Source organism: Zea mays, chromosome 6 (genome assembly GCF_902167145.1).
Source record: "Zea mays cultivar B73 chromosome 6, Zm-B73-REFERENCE-NAM-5.0, whole genome shotgun sequence".
In the NCBI taxonomy this organism is placed as follows: Eukaryota; Viridiplantae; Streptophyta; class Magnoliopsida; order Poales; family Poaceae; genus Zea; species Zea mays.
Genome location: NC_050101.1, coordinates 167,688,253 through 167,708,100, shown reverse-complemented (window position 1 = coordinate 167,708,100; position 19,848 = coordinate 167,688,253). Strand labels below are relative to the sequence as shown.

At 49.8% G+C, this 19,848-nt stretch overlaps 2 protein-coding genes across 8 annotated transcripts; both read right to left on the bottom strand.

Moving 5' to 3' along the window:
* Positions 1-78: 78 nt before the first annotated feature.
* Positions 79-2,102, bottom strand: LOC100193361 (Mediator of RNA polymerase II transcription subunit 23). 3 transcript variants are annotated; one of them, XM_008649151.4, is made up of 2 exons: positions 1,985-2,102; positions 79-718 (listed from the first exon to the last, which is right to left on the bottom strand). In XM_008649151.4, exon 2 carries the CDS (start codon positions 714-716, stop codon positions 315-317), a length of 402 nt encoding a protein of 133 aa, XP_008647373.1. In that variant the 5' UTR covers positions 717-718; positions 1,985-2,102; the 3' UTR covers positions 79-314. The 3 variants fall into 3 exon arrangements, with proteins under 3 accessions (XP_008647373.1, XP_008647375.1, NP_001131965.1); XM_008649153.4 differs by having other exon boundaries at positions 1,939-2,085; NM_001138493.1 differs by having other exon boundaries at positions 120-2,013.
* A 331-nt stretch (positions 2,103-2,433) lies between these two features.
* LOC100501744 (uncharacterized) lies at positions 2,434-18,852 on the bottom strand. Of its 5 annotated transcripts, none has more exons than XM_035959818.1 (3): positions 15,477-18,852; positions 5,226-5,336; positions 2,434-3,607 (listed from the first exon to the last, which is right to left on the bottom strand). In XM_035959818.1, the coding sequence occupies exon 3, from the start codon at positions 3,573-3,575 to the stop codon at positions 2,640-2,642; it is 936 nt and encodes a 311-aa protein (XP_035815711.1). In that variant the 5' UTR covers positions 3,576-3,607; positions 5,226-5,336; positions 15,477-18,852; the 3' UTR covers positions 2,434-2,639. The 5 variants fall into 5 exon arrangements, with proteins under 5 accessions (XP_035815711.1, XP_035815710.1, XP_035815708.1 ...); XM_035959817.1 differs by lacking the exon at positions 15,477-18,852 and adding an exon at positions 6,346-6,434; XM_035959815.1 differs by lacking the exon at positions 5,226-5,336.
* Positions 18,853-19,848: the final 996 nt, after the last annotated feature.

Sequence of the window (19,848 nt, the reverse complement as noted above, 5' to 3'; positions counted from 1 at the left end):
CAGGGCGCTCGGAACATGGGCAAGTAGTATCGGCTCCACTGACATATTGCAACTCTGTGGCCACTCATCAGCAGGCGATTAAAAGAGACAGCAAACCATGCTGGACTACACATTCCGCAGACATCCAACACAATTGAGAGCTATACGACAGACAGCATAGAACCGACATCCTCATGTTCATACACAGAATGTTATGTGTCACACAAAACACTGTGACAAAGAAAGTTCATACGCAGGGCAGCTCTCCAGACACACGTGGCAGAAAACAAGGTTTTCTGAAGGCTGGAGCTGGGCTACAGAAGAGGAAAGCGTGATCACTGCTCCGCCACATCTGCCAGTTTGGTTCCACCATCAGCTTTCTCCCCCTTCCACCCTAGTCCAGGATGCGACGGCGCCGCTTTCTCGCCCTCGAAACCACGGGCATCCCGCAGCGAGGCCTCAAAATCGGTGGAATCAATTGCCGTCGGGAGGAGGCTGCCAATGTCATCCTTCGCTCCGAACCCGCCAGCCCGTATGACGTCCTCCGTAGAGATGGCAGCTTCCATGTTCACATGAGCTGCTGCATGGCCATTCAACGGACCGGTGTTCGTGTTTCCATCGTCTGAATCTGGAAACGTGTTCAAGGGCTCCTGGCCTTGGCTCGGAACACTGTTTGTCACTGCGTCTGGGTTCTTTTGTTGGGCTTGCTGTTCGTTGCTAAAGCTCTTTCCATCCATGCCTGCAATGAATTGGTAGATGTGAGGTTCCTAGGCAAGACACACAGGAGCAAAACGCTTACTTTTGGAACACAGAAATTTCACAGGGATCAGTTAAATCACTGGAAAAATGAAGGAAAAGGAAAATTTCCCACGTTCCAAAGGAATGTGAATAAAGGAGCATCCAACTGCTAGCAATTTCCAGCAGCTCCCTATCCCACTCCCTATCTCAGTCCCCATTTCAAACTCCACTCTGTAAACAGTGCATCTACAACGCAAAACAATGTTTTGCACGCTATTGCTGGAGTTGGCCTAAGTGACGTTGTGTATACATCATATTATCATTGAATCCTAGGAGGAGTGCCGTATAAACAAAAGAAACTAGCTCCTTCAAGAACAATAAAACTAAAACCCTCTCCACAGCAAGGTCAAAGTACACAGTTAGATAACCGCTGGCTATCCAATATATCGACTGGAGTATGGTTTTCATTGTAAGGAGACAGTTCCATTTTTTTCTCACGCGATCTGAACATTCAACCAGTTAAAGTACAACAAGAAATTCCTAGCTTATTGTGAATCAAAACTGTGATAATCGTCCACTACACATTGAGGTGAAAGTGAAACTGAAAACAAACATTGCCCATAAACTTCAATCCTAGAAAGCTGAAGAGATAAATCATTTACAGCGCATTCAATACTAAACCTAAAAGGAGAGAAATTTCCACTCAGATTATTAACGTGGGTGGTCTGCAGTCTGCACCTACTGTAGACAAATTGTGGGTCAGTACCAATCTATAACAATTCAGCATAAAGCCATTGCAACCACAAAGTTCAGTGAACTTGTGGCTCAGTCGGGATTCAGCGCGAAGTTGTTACAGTCTCGACTAGAACAGTGTTAGTGTATTACACACCCAATGCACTCTCCTACTCCACCAATCGCCAAGACGCTGTAATAACAGAACAGATTTGCCACTATCCGTCCAAACAAACCCAACCTTTCCCCTTCTAACTTTCTAAGCAACAGACATCGAGAAAACCCCCATGGACCCACCCACCTCCCTATCTCGATTTCCCAGCAAAGCTGCAAATCAGCGCACGCCGGCCGCGTCCAGGAGTCTTGATTTGCAAGAGAGGGATACTCAGGCGACCAAGCAAGATACCCGTCCCTAGTCCACACGAATCACTAGGGCAAGCCACCCGAAGTACGCGGAGAACCCAACATATAGCAAACGCATGATCGCACCTGCCGGGTTGATGAGCAGGCTCAGGAGGAAGATTCAGGAACTTACCTCTGCTCCGCTGCGATCTACGCTTCGACTATGGAATCGTTTCTCTTCGCTCACCGGTGTTGGCCAGGATGTTCTATTGCAGTCACGGACTGCATCGACACGTGCCAAGCGAAGTGGATACATGGCTGGCCCTATGCGACCGCTGAGCCCGATGGGCCACTAGACTGGGCCACGGTTCCTAGCCCAACAGCAGATTCACATCGTGCTCTATGAACAGAACAGAAAAAAAACGCAAATGCATCACTAGTAGAGTACTAGTGGGCTCAACAGCGTAGACAAATGACAAATCCATGACGCCGTGTAACAACATGCAATTTACATACTAACGAGTACTTTCGTTTCTTTCAAAATAAGTGTACATCTTATCTACCAAGAAGTTGAAATTTTAAAGTTTAACAAAAAATATAAAACAATACTATACGTATGAGTTTGTAATAAATAGTATGAGATGAATTAAAAAAATATTTATAGTAAACATAAACTTATTTAAAGAATAAATGTTGATATTATTTTTCTATATAAGATATTAAAAAATAAACAGTAAACGTGACGTGCGGCAGTTTTGCTACTCCAACAAAACGAAGTAGATCAGGGGAATGAAGGATGAGCCTACTACTAAAAGTGAAGAAGCGGGTAAGCCGCCTCCTCCCTAGACCTAGGGGGATCCCGCCGTGAAGTCGACGTGGTAGACCTCGCTCATGTCCGGCTGGAAGAGGCCGAAGTGCTGCTCCACGCCCTCGGCCTTGCCGTTCTCGTTGAACATGGCGAAAAGGTACGTCTCCACGGCCTTCCCTGGCCGGCGCGGGGTACCGCCGCCGACGTGCCGCACCACGTTGTTGTTGTACGCCGCGGCATTCTCCACGGTGGCGCCCTCGCCGCCGGCCGACGGCCAGCCGGTCTCCGACACCACCAGCTCCAGCCCCTGGACCCCGGCTTTCTCCACCGCGGCGTGCGTCGCGTCCACGATAGCGTCGAACATGTTGGTGTAGACCACCCCGGCGTCCGTGACCGACGACGCCGCGCCGGCGTCCGCCGACAGCAGCGCGTACCCGAGCGCCACCTGCCCGCCGCTGCTCGAGTAGGCGAAGTACGGGTATACGTTGACCAGCAGCGGCGCGCCCTTCGACGACAGGTACGAGACGATGGGCGCCATCACCGACGCGGCCGCCTCGGAGAATGCGCCCTGGGACGGCGGGTACGAGGCGCCGAGCACGCTGGTGGCCACGGCCGTGGTGACGGGGACGCCCGTGACCCCCGCGGACCGGAGCGCCGACTCCAGGTTCTGCATGGCCGGGAGCACCCGCGCCGCGGCGTCCCCCGGGATGACCTCGTTGCCGGCGTTGATGTACCGGAACTGGACGGCGCCGGCGAAGGGCTGCACGTTCGTGGCCACCCACGACGCGGCGAAGGACGGGTCGGACGCCAGGCGCGGGAGGTCCTCGTTCAGCGTGCCCAGGACGACGCCGACGCCGGAGCCGCGGAGCGCGTTCAACGCGTCCGTGTCCGGGTGGAAGAGCCGCACGTAGCTGATGTTCTTGGCCTTGTACATGGAGACGACCTGCTCCGGCGCCGGCAGGTTGTTGGCGACCATGCCGTAGTTCACGCCAATCGCGCCTTCAGCTCCTGCGTTATTAGTTTGATGATTGATGGCTCAGGATTAGATTGGATCATCAACTAAAACAAAAAAAAAGTGAATTTTATCTTCAACACGAGTAACCATCAATTCGCACAAAATTGCAAACTCAAAACTGTGCCCACTATGAAATGGTGAAGAAAAACGTAGCAGGTAGTGGCTTCCAGAGCAGAACTGTCAAGGGGACGAACCGCAAGTACCAAGTAATTCCGTGTACAACTCCACGTGTTTTTTTTTACGTTTTTCCACATAGCACATGCAAGCAACATCTATGGATGAAGATACAAAAAAAAAAGTATATTTCCAATCGTAACCAAGCCAACACCGTCATTCGTAGTACTTACTGTTACTGGTACACGTAGTAAAAAACGCAATAGACATAGCTTTTTCAACTCGGTGTCGTGGTCCCAACCGTAGTCAAAGATATGCTTGTGAAAAGAAGAAGACGCATCTTGGTGTCCAGGGTCCAAACAAATCACTTTCAGTTCACACGTTAAAATAACGCGCAAACTAATTAAACTAGACTGCGCAGCGTAATTAGAGGATGGATTCTACGGCCAAAAGTTGTGAAGACTTGCTAATGATCTTGCCCTTAACCTCTCATATAGTTAGGCTCATAGCACGTTCCTAAAGCAGCTCTTCTCCCCTAGCTAGTGATGGATAGGCTTGATGTGATTTTACGGCGAAAAGTCTCATATGTTTAGGCACTTAGGCTCATAGCACGTCCAAGAGTCCGCGTTCCTTTGGAACACAGGAATTTCATAGGAACAGTATAAAAATTTTACAAGAATTAGTTCAAAAACACAAGATTTAAGATTTTTTCCTTTGTTCCAAAAGAGCCCTCAAACTACTTAGATGCCCTAATTACTGTAGGTTTATAGGATTACAATGAGAACACGTAAGTTTTTTTTTAAATGATGCATGGGTGAAACAAGACTTTATAAGGAAGGGAGCATATTCTGTACGTAAAGGACGTCGGTGCTCCCATGCGTAAAATGCATCCAACCTATGACCTATCCGTCCAGTATCTAACGGTGTTGTGGTCTTTTTTTTTAATGAACAGCACCAACATGAAGAGCGTGGGAGGGCTTATTTGTAAAATGTCATAACACCGTTGGATACAAAACTGATGCATTTTATACATGGAAACATGTGCCTTCTTTGCCTATAGGATATGATCCCTATAAAGAAAGTACTCTCGCCTCTATTGTTTTCGATTTTCGTGAATACTTTTTCCTCTGGTTGTATGATGCACTGAGCAAGCCTACGCAAGGGAGATTCAGAAATAATAAAAAAAGGAAATGTGCTACAGTGGTACCTTGTCAAGTTCGGATGTACCGACATCTCACGGGACACAAATTAAAGCCCCGTCATAAAAAGGGCTCTACCTTTCTATTTCGTCACGCAAAAGTAGGCTCGGCAGATTACTACTAAATCGGGTGGAGATGTGACATCTAATAAACCAACGCTAAAATATGAGGCCTTAGGCTGTCCGCAGCCGCGAGCGGTAAACGAAACAGTACACACACGGAGTAAGGCATCCAGTAAAAAAGGCCTGCAACCACATACTGTATCCGGTGCGGTAAACTCTAAAACGAGGCTTCAAACCTTATTTCCAGCGTCGGCTCTGTGCTACTGGGATGGGACAGGAGGTGGGCTGGAGGTGGACACATGCACGGCGGCCATGCACGGACGCCAGCCTGAGGAGCAGCGGCTGCACTGTGTAAATAATATTATATATGTTAATTGGTATAGGGTTGAGATATAGAGTAAACATGAGCGCGGAGAATTGTGGTATAGAGTAAAGAATTTTGCTGATCAGGACAGAATATTCTTTTTAGGGTAGAAATTTAGAGTAGCATGAGTGCGGATAGCCTTAGGTAGGCGTGGCCCAAGCTTTTTACTCTCTGCACTGGGCTACTGGCCCGACGTGCCGTTTTAGTGAAAAAGGACAGAATTGATCTGGTGTCAATAGCGAACTAGAAATTGATCAGTGATTAGACATAGGTAGAGCATGAGTTTGCTTTTTTTTTCTTCCCAATGTTTGCCCTGCTACTAGATGAACTGGTGAATAATCTTTGACGTAAAAAAATGGATATGCGCACGATAATCCATCTAAAAACAAATATGTAGAAGAGGAGCAGACGAGAAAACCATGAAACCAATGGCTTGTTTGGTTATAATATAATATCCCGAGAGACCTAAGCAAGAACACAAAGGATAAACCTGTCAACCACCTCTACGGCTCTACCACAAACTTTATCACCATTTGGCGCCCTCTTTATCCTAAGGTATCCTCCCTCCGTTACGCGAAACGTTATCCTAACGCAGGTGCAACTGCGAAACCCAGATCTAATGGAGCACCACCAACCAAGCCATTGGAGAGCTGGGATGCTCTGGACCAGCGAAATTGCAGTGGGGAGAAAAGGGAAACCCTCAAGAACAGATCTTGGAATCTAGCTAGCTAGGCAGGCTACTGATCGAAATTGCTCGACAACATCAACACATACATATGATCATATAAATGGACAGACCGGACTAACTATAGCAGACGACGCGAAACTGCAGTGCTAGTGTTAACTGGCGAGCGAACGCACAGTTGCCGCAGAATCAAGAGGAACGCCATGGGTGGACTGCTGCTCGCATGCATGAAGAAGACGGAGAAAAATAAATGAACCGGACAAAGCGCATGTGAAAACTGAACCGTCGATCGGACTGCGGCACTCACCCTGGAAGGCCGCCAAGCAGAGCAAGAAGCTGCAGACGCTAACCCATGGCGCCGCGGCAGCAGCAGCAGACGTCATCCTCGTACCACCGCCGCGCGCTGCCGTCGTTCAGAACAGCGATAGGAGAGAAAGCCCTGCTGTCTGAACTCTGAGCTCTTCGTGTCTGATCTGCTCTGCCTGATGTCTGTTCTCTCAACTCTCTGCCGTGCTCTCTGTTTATATATAAGGGCAGGCAAGAGGCGACCAGCAGGCAGGCAGGCAGGCACCGGGCAAGAAGCCAAGCACAACTGCTCTGTTTACGTGCAGGGGCTGGGAGTGGAGGGCAGTGGGCCAGTATCCAACGTGGGCGGGCAGCCACCCAACCGCACGACTCGGCTAGACAACTGCAGACATGCGGGTCAAGGAAGCGCTGTGCTGCCTGAGGCCCTGAGCTGCGGTTTGAGTTTGATACGGTTCGGGTGACCGAATCGACGGCGCGCTCGTGCAGGGGCCCTCCACGTGGACCCGATCGACGCCCCGGAGTGGAGGGCGTCCGTTGCTGCTTTGACCGCGTCTTGAGATCTACTTCCTCCGTTCACGAATGCAAGGATCAGGTCTACTTTGGAACCTCAAATCCCCTTCGGGATTGGAGAGGATTGAGGTAAAAATAAACTAATTTCCTCTTCAATCCTCTTCAATAGCTAAGAGGATTTGAGTATCCAAACTAGGGATACAAGGTTAACGCTGAGGCAATATATAATCAAGTGCAGAAATATATAAATTAAAAAGGAGAGTTACCTGCACTCATGAACACTAAACAATTGCGCCAAGAACATACAGACTTTGTGTGTGGCGATCGAAACGAGAGTTACCTGCACTCATGCTGAGATCAAAATGTGTTCGATCTTCACTCAAGGCTGCATTATCTTCTTGATCTTGGACAACATGGATTTGGCCGTCCTCAAAACTCAGCTGATGTATCATCTTCTCCACCGTTTACAGTAGAAGCTTGGTTCAGATCAGGTGGTATCACAGCTTCTTCAGTTCAAAATTCAACAGTACGTACAGTTTTATCCAAAACTGTCGTTTCAAGCATGCGCGTTATTACTCGATCGATGGACGTGAGATATACATAATATATCCATGTGATTGGTTGCATCATGATGGCAACCGGGTTCGGCTTGGCCAGTAGCTGAGAAGCCAAGTGTTGGAACTTGCTCTCAAACGCAAGGAGGCCAACAAGGGTGAACAGTGGTGACAACAGGGTTACATGCTAGGAGGCAATAGCTCTGTCAATCTAGCCTCTCACGGGCACTGTGCGGGGGTATTTATAGGTACCTGAGCGCCCAGCGCCTTGTGTTAAGGACGCATGTGCCCTCAGCTACCCAGGTTATCCCCAGAATATTCCCATAAAGCAGGGTTACAGACCATAATTACAGGAATGCCTTTACAAATGAGGCCCGTAGCACACAGCGACCACGCAGGGCCCGTTACAATGGGCCGGATCGTACGTGGGCCTCCGAACTGGACGAGGCCGCACGGTGGGAGGACCTCGTCGCAGGCCTTCGTCTGGCGTCGTACCGGGCGAAGGGTGTCCCTGCCCGTTTTGTCTTCGTCGGACCAGCGGCACCGGCGAGGACTTCGAGCGGAGGGTGGCGGCTATGCCTTCGCCCCAACATTTGCCCTCCGAGGGACCAGTTCGACAAAGTCACCTGGTGCCGAAGACGTCGCTAGATGGCGGAGACGCTGCCCTCGCTCGAAGTGGTTCCGCGGGGGTTTTTGATGTGACCGTTGATTGACCGCGTACTGTTGGATTGCGGGTTTCCCGAAGCGCCGCGCTCTGTTGGATTACGGGTTTCCCGAAGAGCCGCGCCCTGCCTATAAAAGGGGGCGGGGCCGGCGCTTTTTGAACTTTACTTTCCGCGCTCCGCGAAAACCCTAGCCGCCCGCCGTCTTGCTGCTCGTCTGCCCGCCGTGCTCTTGTTCGCCGGAGATCTGGCGCGAGTGAAGCAGACTGCCCGCCGCCGCCGACGGTACGTAGCGATGCCGTCTTCCTCTTCTTCCGCTGCCGCTACGCCGCCGGCCGGTTCCTCGCCGCCGGCCGCCGCCTCGTCGGAGGAGACGCTGAGCAGTTTGATGCCGGAGGAGTTGCGCGCCGGCGATTCTGTTGATTTCGGCGTGTCGCGAATGTCGTCGGCCCGCGTGGAGGATATGCAGCGGTTGGGCTACTTCGGCGGCGGAGTTGCCCGTGCCCCGGGGACGGAGAAAGTCCCCGAGCCGGAGGGCGAGTTGGTTGTTTTCGAGGCGTTTTTCGCCGCCGGTCTCCGCTTGCCTGCACATCGGTTTGTTGGCGAAGTCCTGCGCAGGTTCAACGTGCAAATACATCAGCTGACGCCGAATGTCGTGGTGGCCCTGTCGAAGTATGTCTGGGCGACGACTTCGTACGGCGGACAGCCATCGGTCGAAGTTTTTGCGAAGCATTATTGTTTACACTGGCAAAAGAGGATGATCGGGGACGAGGTTGCTCAGTTTGGGTCCTGCACATTCACGCCGAAGACCGGCAAGACCACGATGCCAGTAGTCGAGTTGGTCCCTTGCGCCCGCAACAAGTGGGGCAACTGGAATGAATTTTGGTTTTGCGTTGCTGAGGGTACCGTCGAAGGCCACGAGGGACTTCCCGTGTCCGAGATGTGCTCTTATTTTTACTCGGCGTACCCGCCCTTTGAAGTGGCAGAGGATGATGTGGACGAAGGGGCCCTTCGGTGTGCCGCCGGCCAGAGTAGTGGGCGCGACTTGGTTGAAGAGTTTGTGGCTTACGGGGTATGGCCCTTGGCGCATGGTTGGGCGCTGGGCGAAGTATGCCCTCGCCAGATGCCTTTCCGTGGTGGAGAGATGGTGCGGAGTCCCGCCTTCGCGCTAAATCTGCGAAACCGTGATCCGGCCGCCTTCGTGCGTGAAGCTGAGGATGAGGCGGCGCGGATTGTTGGGCGTTATGTGCCGAGGACCGAGGGCCAACGCAGCTGGGAGATCCGCGGGTCGAATGACCGTCTGAATAGGGTCTTCGAATTGAACCAACTGCCATATGACGGCTATCCTGGTCAAGACGACGCGGACCGCCGGGGGAAGAAACCGGTGGTGGAGGCTAAAGACGACCCTGCGCCGGCGGCCGCCCCATCCTCTAAGAAGAGAAAACTAGGTATTGCCATGGGAGGACTTGGGGTTTCTGATGGGTTTGCTAGAGAGTTGATGAGGACATGCGCGGCCCCGGGGGAAAGGATGTCTTCGCCCGAGCTCTGGGGGTCTTCGGCTCGGATGCTGAAGGTTACCGGGGGCTGCTGGCCTAGGAATGTTCCTATCCCCCTCCGCGGCCGACGAAGACTCTTTTACATCTCGCATGGTTCGTAAATGGAGAGTTTTTCCTTACGGGCGGAATATTGCTGCTGTTGTGTCGGCAGTGATGGACAAGGATCGCCAGGGAGCTGCACAAAAGCGGCAGGCGGCCATCCGGCTTGTTGAAGCCAGGCCGAAGAGGCAGCGGTTGGGTGCGAAGGCTGCGGCCCCCGACGGAGGCAAGCCGCCGCTGCCGGCGAAGTCGGGCGCCCCTGCATCTAGCAAGGTGCCGGAGGCAACGGCAGGCGCCGGGGGCTCCAAATCGGCAAAGGTGGTGCCGCCTGCCGGCGGAGTGGCGGAGGTCGCGAAGGCGGCCCAAGCGTTGCCGTTGTCAGGCAAACGCGTCGCCGACTTCGCCACCAACATTAGCGTGGACGACTATCTTGTTGGTAAGTCGTTGGCTTCGCTTTGTTTTTTTATTAATATGTAGATATAATTTATTCGTCGGTATGTCGCAGGGTCGGACGAAGGCCAACTTGCTATAGTTGCGCCTGCCGCGGCGACCACGACGGCCGCCGTGGTGCCGAAGGCGAAGGGCGGGGCTCTTAGCGCCGGGGGCGAGGCGTCGGCCTTCGCGGCTGTCAGGGACGAGGCGGGCGCTGCGTCCCGCCGGTTGGCGGAGGTGACGGAGGCGCTGAGCCAGGCGTCCCGCCGGCTGAAGGAGGTGTGTTTTTTTTTGAATCTTAGGCCGCGGCCTTACTTGTGCTCTGCAGGTGGCTGACTTCGCCGACCGTACAGCGTCGGGGGCCCTCACGGCGGCTGTGTCTGCCGAAGTCGAGAGACTTCGGACACAACACGCCGACGCCGTCCGCGAAAAATCGGCCGCTGACAGCAAGTGCCGTAAGCTGACGGACAAGGTGGCCGTACTGGAGAAGGAGAAGGCTGACCTCCGGCGCCAACTGGCGGGGGAGAGGAGGGAGACCAACGATGCCCTCGCCAAGGAGAAGGCTGCGCAGGCGGAGGCCAAATTGGCGCAGGCGGAGGGCAATATTGCCAGGGAGCGCGTCGAGCAGCTGCAGGAGCGGCTCACTGCCCTGGAGAGCCGCATGGAGAGGGCCGAGGCCGTGGCGCGTGCGGAGGCAGAGCGGATGCGCAAACAGCTCATGGATACATACCGTGAGCTGGGCGCGGGGACCGGTGAATTCGAAGTGCCGGACCGAGAGGCCGGACTTCGCTGCCTGGAGTGGGTGCAGGAGGAATTGCAAGCGCTCCCCACTGTTGTGGAGGGGTTTATGTCGTATGCCTCCCTGGTCACCTGCGAGGGGGCGATGAACGCGCTCTCCCGCGAAGGGTGTCGGCACTTCGAGGTCTTCGACCAAGCCGATGAAGATTTCGAGCGAGATATCTTTAAGGTTGAGGACCCCGTAGTGAAGGAATCCGCCGGAGCCATCTACGACCGGCTGTGGGGTGCGTACGGTCGCGAGGTGGTCAGGGAGCGGGCCGAGACGGCGAGGGCTCAGGTAATGTGCTCGTTTGTTTGGCGTTTGTTGGTTGTGGACTGTGTGTTTGTGGTGAATTTTTTGTGTGCTTTGTCTTAGGCGGCGCGTGGCGAGAGGGTGGACGACTTCGGGGCGTTGAACGACATGCTGCCTGACCCGGATCCGACTCCGGCGAAGGCCGTGCCCGGGGTCGGCCTGGAGCCATCTCCGGAGACCGCGGAAGACGCACCGGATGCCTCCGCATCCGCTGCGGCCAGCGAAGTCGTGCCTGATGCCCCCCAGAGGTCGCCGAAGGCGCGCCTGATGCCCCCGCAGCTGCTGCGCCGAGTGCTGAAGGTCCCGTGGCGGAGGCGGAAACGACGGCGGAAACAACGGCGGAGCCAGCGGCGGAGGCTCCCGCAACGTCAGGGCCTTCGTAGGTGGCGTAGTGGGTGTAGAGGGTTGGGGAAATTTGTATATGTTGCTGAATTTTGGTTGTTGCGCAGGTTCAAGATTTTGGGCCTGCGCACGCAACCGCTACTACTAAATTTTTGGCGGCTTCGACCGCGGAAGGTGGTAATGAATGTGGTGGATCTGCATCTGAGTCTTTTGATTTTGCTGACTCTGGGAGCTCGGTTGAGTGGACTGAGGAATCGTCGGAGGAGGATTTGGACTACTTTGCGGCTTTGGACGTGGCTGCGGCGGAGGCTTCGCCGCACGCCGCGGACGCAGATGTGCCAGGTCCTAGCACCGGGCGACGACGACGAAGGGCGGTTGCGAAGCGTAGAGTTAGTGGGGCGGAGGGGGCTCGGCTTCGCGTGAGTAGGGTTGGCCGGCGGGAACTGCTGTCGTCGCCGGCCGCCGAGAGTACAGGTGAAGGGGAACTGCGAAGTCTTTTTGCGGGTGAAGAGCTTAGGATAATGTTATTTAATTATAGGGAGATGGGAATTATTCCTAAGGTTGAGCCGATGTAGAGTGAGGTGCCCTCGCTTGTATATGTGTAGAGGCTTGTGTGATGTAGTTGTGTGCCCTCGCTTGGCTATATCTGCGAAGGCGTTGTATACTTTGTGTCACACCCGGTTTTAGAAGGCAAACCGAATGCGAACCATGTACGTGCCAGGATCAGTTATTCACGTACACAGCAGTTACATAATATGGACATCATCACACAGTGCTCAAACTAGTATTAATAAGGGAAATAGTCGATTACATCATACGTCTGAGACGTCCATATAGTTCTTACAATAAATCAAAGTGCGGAAAAGAAACGTAGATAACCGCGGCCTTCACAGGCAGCCGACTGGGGGTTGCCGCTAACCCACACCTAGAACTCGTCGTAATCTTGGAACTCCTGGAAGTCTCCTTCCACAGCTTCATCTTCGCCTGAGCAGTGGTTGCAATGCTGACAACCTGGGGGGGGGGGTTTGGTGTGTAGAGCAAGGGTGAGTACACATCAACATACTCAGCAAGTATCCTGTTTGGCTGTAGTGGACTAGCTTTATGTGGGGATAAGTCAAGCAGTTGCTTTTAGTTGGTCAGATTATTATTTACTAGTAGAAAGCCAAGTTTTAGCATTACCCAAGTTATTAACCCGATGTACCCTTTCCAAACGGAAAGAATACCACTTACCAGCACCATAGTCATAACCAAAACCATCAATCTCATAACCACCTGTACCACAATGTCTCTGATCAAGTACCACTAATCACTGGAGCTCCCTTGGCCGCTCATAACCGCGAGCACGGCTGATATATCAGTTTCATAACACTCTGCAGAGGTTGTGCACTTTACCCACAAGCCGTGATTCCCTCTTGCCTCGGGCCGATCAAACCCTTAAACACTACCAAGGTGAATAGGCAGGGTTTCACTACGTAGCCTTTACAAAGATTCCCCGGGGCTGTAGCCACCCGTTAGGTTTCCTAAATGCACCGCACTCCTCCCCAAGGGGCGAACCCAAACTTGGCAGAGCGAGCCGCATACACCGAGCCCCATTGACGGCACGACGGCTAAGTGAACTACACCCCGGATCCTCTAATTATTCAGCTAAGGGCACCCCATTCCACCCTCATGGTTGCACTGTTTTCCCGGGCGGTCATCCATAGAACAGGTCCTTACGGAGAGGCACTCGAGAAACCGCTCGAGTCCCCTTGAAAACCACAAGTATAATCATAAAGAAGAACGGGAAAACAGCGTATCATAGATAATCACATCATGTTCATTGATTAGAGTTGAGCAATAGCATCAGACTAAGTAGTAATAATCCGACCCAAATAGGTAAACAAGGACATGGATAACAAAAGCTAGTCAATCCTTAGGTATAAATGTGTAACGCGGGAGGTGAATTAAAGAATGAATAGGACATAGATAGGTCAAAGGACACTTGCCTTCACCAAACAGATGCTCAGGGTCTTCGATCTCGTAGAACTCGAAGAGTTCGATCACTTTGTCGCCATGCTTGATCGTCGATTCCTCAAAGCTCAGAAACGAATCGCGATATAATCGCACGCGAAGCGAAGATGAACAGGCACAAGCAAACAAACATATACATATACATAAGAACATTACATCATACAAGATAAGATGTTATAAAAGCGAGCAATATAAAATAGAGAGCGCTTCTACGATTATGCGAGGAAAAGAACCGCGATAGTCGAAGCTATAGTCGAGGGGTTAGCGTGTTTACACTAAGCAAGTATTAGTTAGAATATTTAATTTGACATTTCTCAAATATAAATTATAACTACTATTTAATCTCGATTAGTCTGCTACTCTAACAGCTTGTCAGTTAATTAAGCAAATTAAATAACATCAGCGACCCTAAGTGAGACAAATTCACGGTGCGCAAAATAGCACTACATAGTGCAGAACGACGTGTGGACACGAGCGATATAGCACGCTCACGACACACGAAGCAGTGCGCACGACTAGTGTGAACGACGCGCGAACCAGCACGACACCACGTGCGGAACAGCACGCACGACAGACAAGCAACTAAATAGGTGACGCATTTGTACTAAACAAATATTAAATAAATAAAAAGTAGTTAAGTTAATATTAGTCATGTTAACGTTTATTATAAAAGCGCAAGTTGAACCCTACATATTCAATCTAATTAGAAAGTTAATCTAATAAATATTAATCGAGCAAATCTTAAGTTAATTATCTAAAATATGTGGCCCGACGAATTAACGTTATTAACATGAGTGTTTATAAGCAAAAACAATTTATTATCACGCGCAGATGTCGCGCTACACACGGGAACAACATGACGACGACGAGCGCAACACACGCGAATAACTCGTAATCAGCGCGCGCGACACACGAGCACCACTAACAGATGTCGTGATTATACTAAACAAGTATTAATTCAAAATCATCTGTGTTGACATTTATCACATTAATTTGTATTTATAAAAGCGTAAATTTAAACTATAACTTAGTTTTTATTAGATCTCCATTTTAATAATCGAAGATTAAACCAATAATTAGTTAACTACATAAAACATGTGTTACGATAAATTAATATTTTTATACATGACATTATTGTGAAGCTAACGAAACTGCAACGAAATAAATCGGACGTCTAACACATATGGTAACTCGTATTTAATAACGTCCAGATTTAATGCAGTGACGCAATATGACTGGTTAGAGCCAAGCCACACAGAGGCTTACGAAGTCGCGGACGCAGTAGATCTAACACGAGGGAGTTTCCAAGCATGCGTAGGAAAAGAATTTAAAAAAAACGCAACAGAGGGATGCAAAAAGAAGATGCATGCCATGCGATGGGGTCCAGGCGGTTTCCACTTTCCAGGATGCTAATCGTGCGCATGGCGTGAGGAATGTGTGGGAGACATGCATGCGGGCCCCACGAGCGGTTATTTCTTCTTTCTCAATTCCATCAGCTACGAGCCTATGATGAGCAACAGGTTTCTCTTCCTCCTTCCATCGGCTAGGACGAGCACGCATGCACAAAGGCGATGGGGAAGTGCTGCTCCAGCCGAGGCTAGCAGGCGGGGCGGGTGGCACCGGCCCGGTGGCCATGGCCGGACAGCGACGGCTCTAGTCGGACTCTAGCGGGCCTAGACGTTGACGCGACAGCAGCGTCCATGGCCGGTGGGGCTCGCCGCACATGGTCAGCGGAGGCATGGAGCAGCACGTCTACGACGACTCCACGCGCAGGGGCCAGACGCCTGGGCGCGCTGGCTGTCCGCCGCGCCGCGCCCTGCGCAGGAGCCGCGCATCGGAGGGAAAGGGAGTCGTGCAGGGGCTCGTCGGGAGGAGACGAACTGCTCGGCAGGGGGCAGAGAGGGGAGGGATGAGGTGGGAAGGGAAAGCGGACTCACCACGACGGAGTTTGACGGCGAGTACCATTCGGCGCAGACGGCGCTCTCGGCGACTCCAACTGCGCGCCGACGAGCGAGAGAGAACCAGGGCAAGAGAAATTGGCATGAGAGAAACCGACGGGGCGTGGGGAGGAAATGGGGATGAGAGAAGGTGGAGACTTTTAGTGTGGCACTAGGCTAACAGGCGGGTCTCACTCGTGGCGGCGGCGCTGGGCAACTGCCCACGCGCGCGGCAGGCACGGCAGGGCAGTTGGAGCTGGGCCGCGCGGGCGTTGGGCCGCGGGGAGGAAGGCAGAGGCACGCAAGGGCCTCGGCTGGGCTGGATTTCTCTACTTCTTTCATTTCTTTCTCTTTTCTTTATTTTGTTTCTTTTTCTATCATTTAAATTTAGCATCGAGTGCACAAACAAACTAATTGAATGCACATCCAATAAATTCGTCAATCAGAACATATGTTCCAGCATGATATGTCAATAACAATTCCTGTAGGGTTTTATTAGCAACTATATTTGAAGTAACATTCCTTATTACTTGGGAAGAAAAGAATAAAGGAGCGAACAGAAAGAGGAAAAAGGAAGTAACACCTGAATTTGGTGGATCTTAGAAAATAAAAAAAATAAAAAAAAATTATACCCCCAAATTCAGGGTGTTACAAATCTAACCCCCTTAACAGGAATCTCGCCCCGAGATTCAAGAAGAAGCTAGCAAGGAAACAGGTTTGGTTCATAGGTTGTTCACGACTTTCTTGAGTTGACTTTGACTCTACAAGCTTAACTTGTGGACTGGTTGCTTTGGTCTTCAAATGCTTGAAACCGATCGATGCAATTCTTGAGGATCTCTTGGACCTGTGGGTTATGGGCCCACACACGCTTTCGCTACGCCACTCTGATCTTGTTGGTTGATGTTGATCACATTGTCTTCCTTGGGGTTAGCGGCTAACCCCCTTAACAGGAGCGTTGATATGCACTTGGTGAAGATGTTGCCGACTCTGACCTTGACCGATTTGGAGGAGTTGGAGGTTGCCAAATGGACAGGTGCAAGAGGAAAGAATAGCGAGAAAAGGAAGTATAGACGGATTAGAGAGAGCAGGGGGAGAACCCAACTACTTAAATATATGGCACTCACCTAGCAAACTAATGACATTGCGGACCAAGGGCCACAACACATCAACATTCATTCCAAAGAAGCAAATCAGTCATAGCAGAAGGACAAACATCATGAGCACACAACGACCAACATCTCGTTGCTATACGTTCCTTTTAATTAAATGGTGGTCTTTTCTTACAATGTGGAAACTACTATAAGACCATCAAAAGACAAGGGGGCGATAAAACATGTAGGATAGGGGCATGAGCATAGTAAAGGATGGAGCTAAAGCAAGGATTGTAATCGACAAGGGAGAAAATGCAACCAAGGGCAGGGTAGGTAAAACACCATTCTCAAATCGAGATGGAAAATATGATATTTCAAAAGGTAGGCATAATGTAACATCATGGAAAGATCTAGAGATTACAAAGGTACAGGAGGTAACAAGGAAAAGCACACCAAAAGATCGAGTTAAAACAAGACTTGCAACACGATAGAGGAATAGGGAACGAACAAGAGTGGGGAGGGGTAAGACAACACTCTTGAACTAAAACGGGAGAGGGGGCTTTAAAATATGGGTACATGATAGGCATCAAGGTAAAGATCGAGGAATAACAAGGGTTAAGGTGATAACAGACAAACACACATGAAGGGGTGTATTTCAGACAAAACTTGCAAGGCGTCAAAGAAGGGGGAGCAATCAATGGTGAAGTGGGTGAGGCATTACCCTCGAATAGGGACAGAAAAGAGAAGGCTTTAAAAGGTAGGTTCAAAGTAGGCATATGGCAAGGGCATAGGTATCACGAGGGTTTAAAGGTGATAACTGACAAGGATGTAGGAGAGGAGGTAAATGTTCATAAGAACCAAGAATATAAATACCACAAAGGATGGAGTTAAGACAAGACCTACAAATGGAAAAGGAGAGGGTACGTCCATGGGCCAGATAGGTAAACTGCCACTCTCAAATTGAGGTGGAAGAGAGGAGATTTTTTTAAAGAGCAAGAATAAAGATAAGTGTCAAGGCAAGACCGATGGATGACAAGGTAATGGTGATAGCAAATAAAACACACAGCAAAGGATGGAATTAAGACAAGACTTGTAAGGCGATAAGAAGTGAAATGAAATCAAGGGAGAGATGGGTAACTCACAACTCTCAAACTTTCTCAAAATAAAGGAGAGGCTTTTAAAGAATAAGTTTAAGGTAAGCATTTAGGTAGATGACATAAATATCGCAAGGGTCAAAGGCGATAACAGACAAGAGTATAGGGGAAAAGGTGAAGGCATAGAAGAGCCAGTGGTATAAGTACAATAAAGAATGGAGGTATGTCAAGGCTTACACGCGGTAAAGAATAGGACGTTGCCAAGGATAAGATAAGTAAAACACTGTTCTCAAATTGGGATAGGAGATTGGAGATTTTAGATAACAAAAATAATGTAATCACCAAGGTAAGATTGAGATATGGGATAGGTGGAGGCAGTAACAAACAAAAGCATAGCAAAGAACGAAGTTACAAACTCGCAAGCCAAAGAAGAGGATGCGACCAAGGTAAAGATAGGTGTATAGCTCTCAGAATAAGACGGGAGAGAGGTGATTTTAAAGGGCAGGTATGAGACAAACATCAAGTAAGATATAGAAGTGTCAAAGGTAAAGGTGATAATAATGAAAAGAATAAGGATAGAGTTCAAGCAAGACTCGCTAGGTGGCGAAGTGCAGAAAACAGTCAAGGGTAAGATAGGTAAGGTTGCAACAGAATGGTTGAAGTAAAGAAAATCAATTACCAAGTGGAGTTACAAGGAGACAACAAGATTACCAAGGATATGCAAAATAAAATGACCGCTCATGGATCATGAAGAAACAAAGGTGGTCAAGAGTATGTAAACTGAAAGGTTTTAAACAGACATTGGGGTACAAAGGTAAGCATTTATATAAGAAGTAAAAGTATGCAAGATTACGAAGGTGCGAGCATACCAAGACCAAGGGAGTACGAATTGCCAAAAGATAGCGACTTAGCAACAGAATAGGAAAGGGTCTCAAAAGACAGGATGATGATGGACATATAAACTGAAATGTTTAAGTAGGCAGTAGAAATTCATATGTAAGTATTTGAAACAAGAGTATTTAAGAATCTAGGGTACGAGCATGTCAATAACAAAGGAATAAGGATTGCCAAATTGTAAAAATTTAGTGATGGAAGAAGAATAAATCCCAAAAGGCAAGAAGGTTATGGTCAGGGGGCATCTACAAAGATATCGCAAGCACAAGAGTGAGATCAGATCTAATAGATTGAGAAAAGTATAGACCATACTGGAATAAAATACTTTTGGCAAGGGGGCATATAGGAGCACAACATAGAATTAGTCGAGGTGACTAATATTTTGAAACAACATCAAGGATGAGGTGAAGTAATGATCAATAAGTCCTTAAAACGGCCAATGCTACTCTAGGCTAGCGGTCCTACAGTCAGCACGGCTTTGATACCACTTATGTCACACCCGGTTTTAGAAGGCAAACCGAATGCGAACCATGTACGTGCCAGGATCAGTTATTCACGTACACAGCAGTTACATAATATGGACATCATCACACAGTGCTCAAACTAGTATTAATAAGGGAAATAGTCGATTACATCATACGTCTGAGACGTCCATATAGTTCTTACAATAAATCAAAGTGCGGAAAAGAAACGTAGATAACCGCGGCCTTCACAGGCAGCCGACTGGGGGTTGCCGCTAACCCACACCTAGAACTCGTCGTAATCTTGGAACTCCTGGAAGTCTCCTTCCACAGCTTCATCTTCGCCTGAGCAGTGGTTGCAATGCTGACAACCTGGGGGGGGGGGGGTTTGGTGTGTAGAGCAAGGGTGAGTACACATCAACATACTCAGCAAGTATCCTGTTTGGCTGTAGTGGACTAGCTTTATGTGGGGATAAGTCAAGCAGTTGCTTTTAGTTGGTCAGATTATTATTTACTAGTAGAAAGCCAAGTTTTAGCATTACCCAAGTTATTAACCCGATGTACCCTTTCCAAACGGAAAGAATACCACTTACCAGCACCATAGTCATAACCAAAACCATCAATCTCATAACCACCTGTACCACAATGTCTCTGATCAAGTACCACTAATCACTGGAGCTCCCTTGGCCGCTCATAACCGCGAGCACGGCTGATATATCAGTTTCATAACACTCTGCAGAGGTTGTGCACTTTACCCACAAGCCGTGATTCCCTCTTGCCTCGGGCCGATCAAACCCTTAAACACTACCAAGGTGAATAGGCAGGGTTTCAC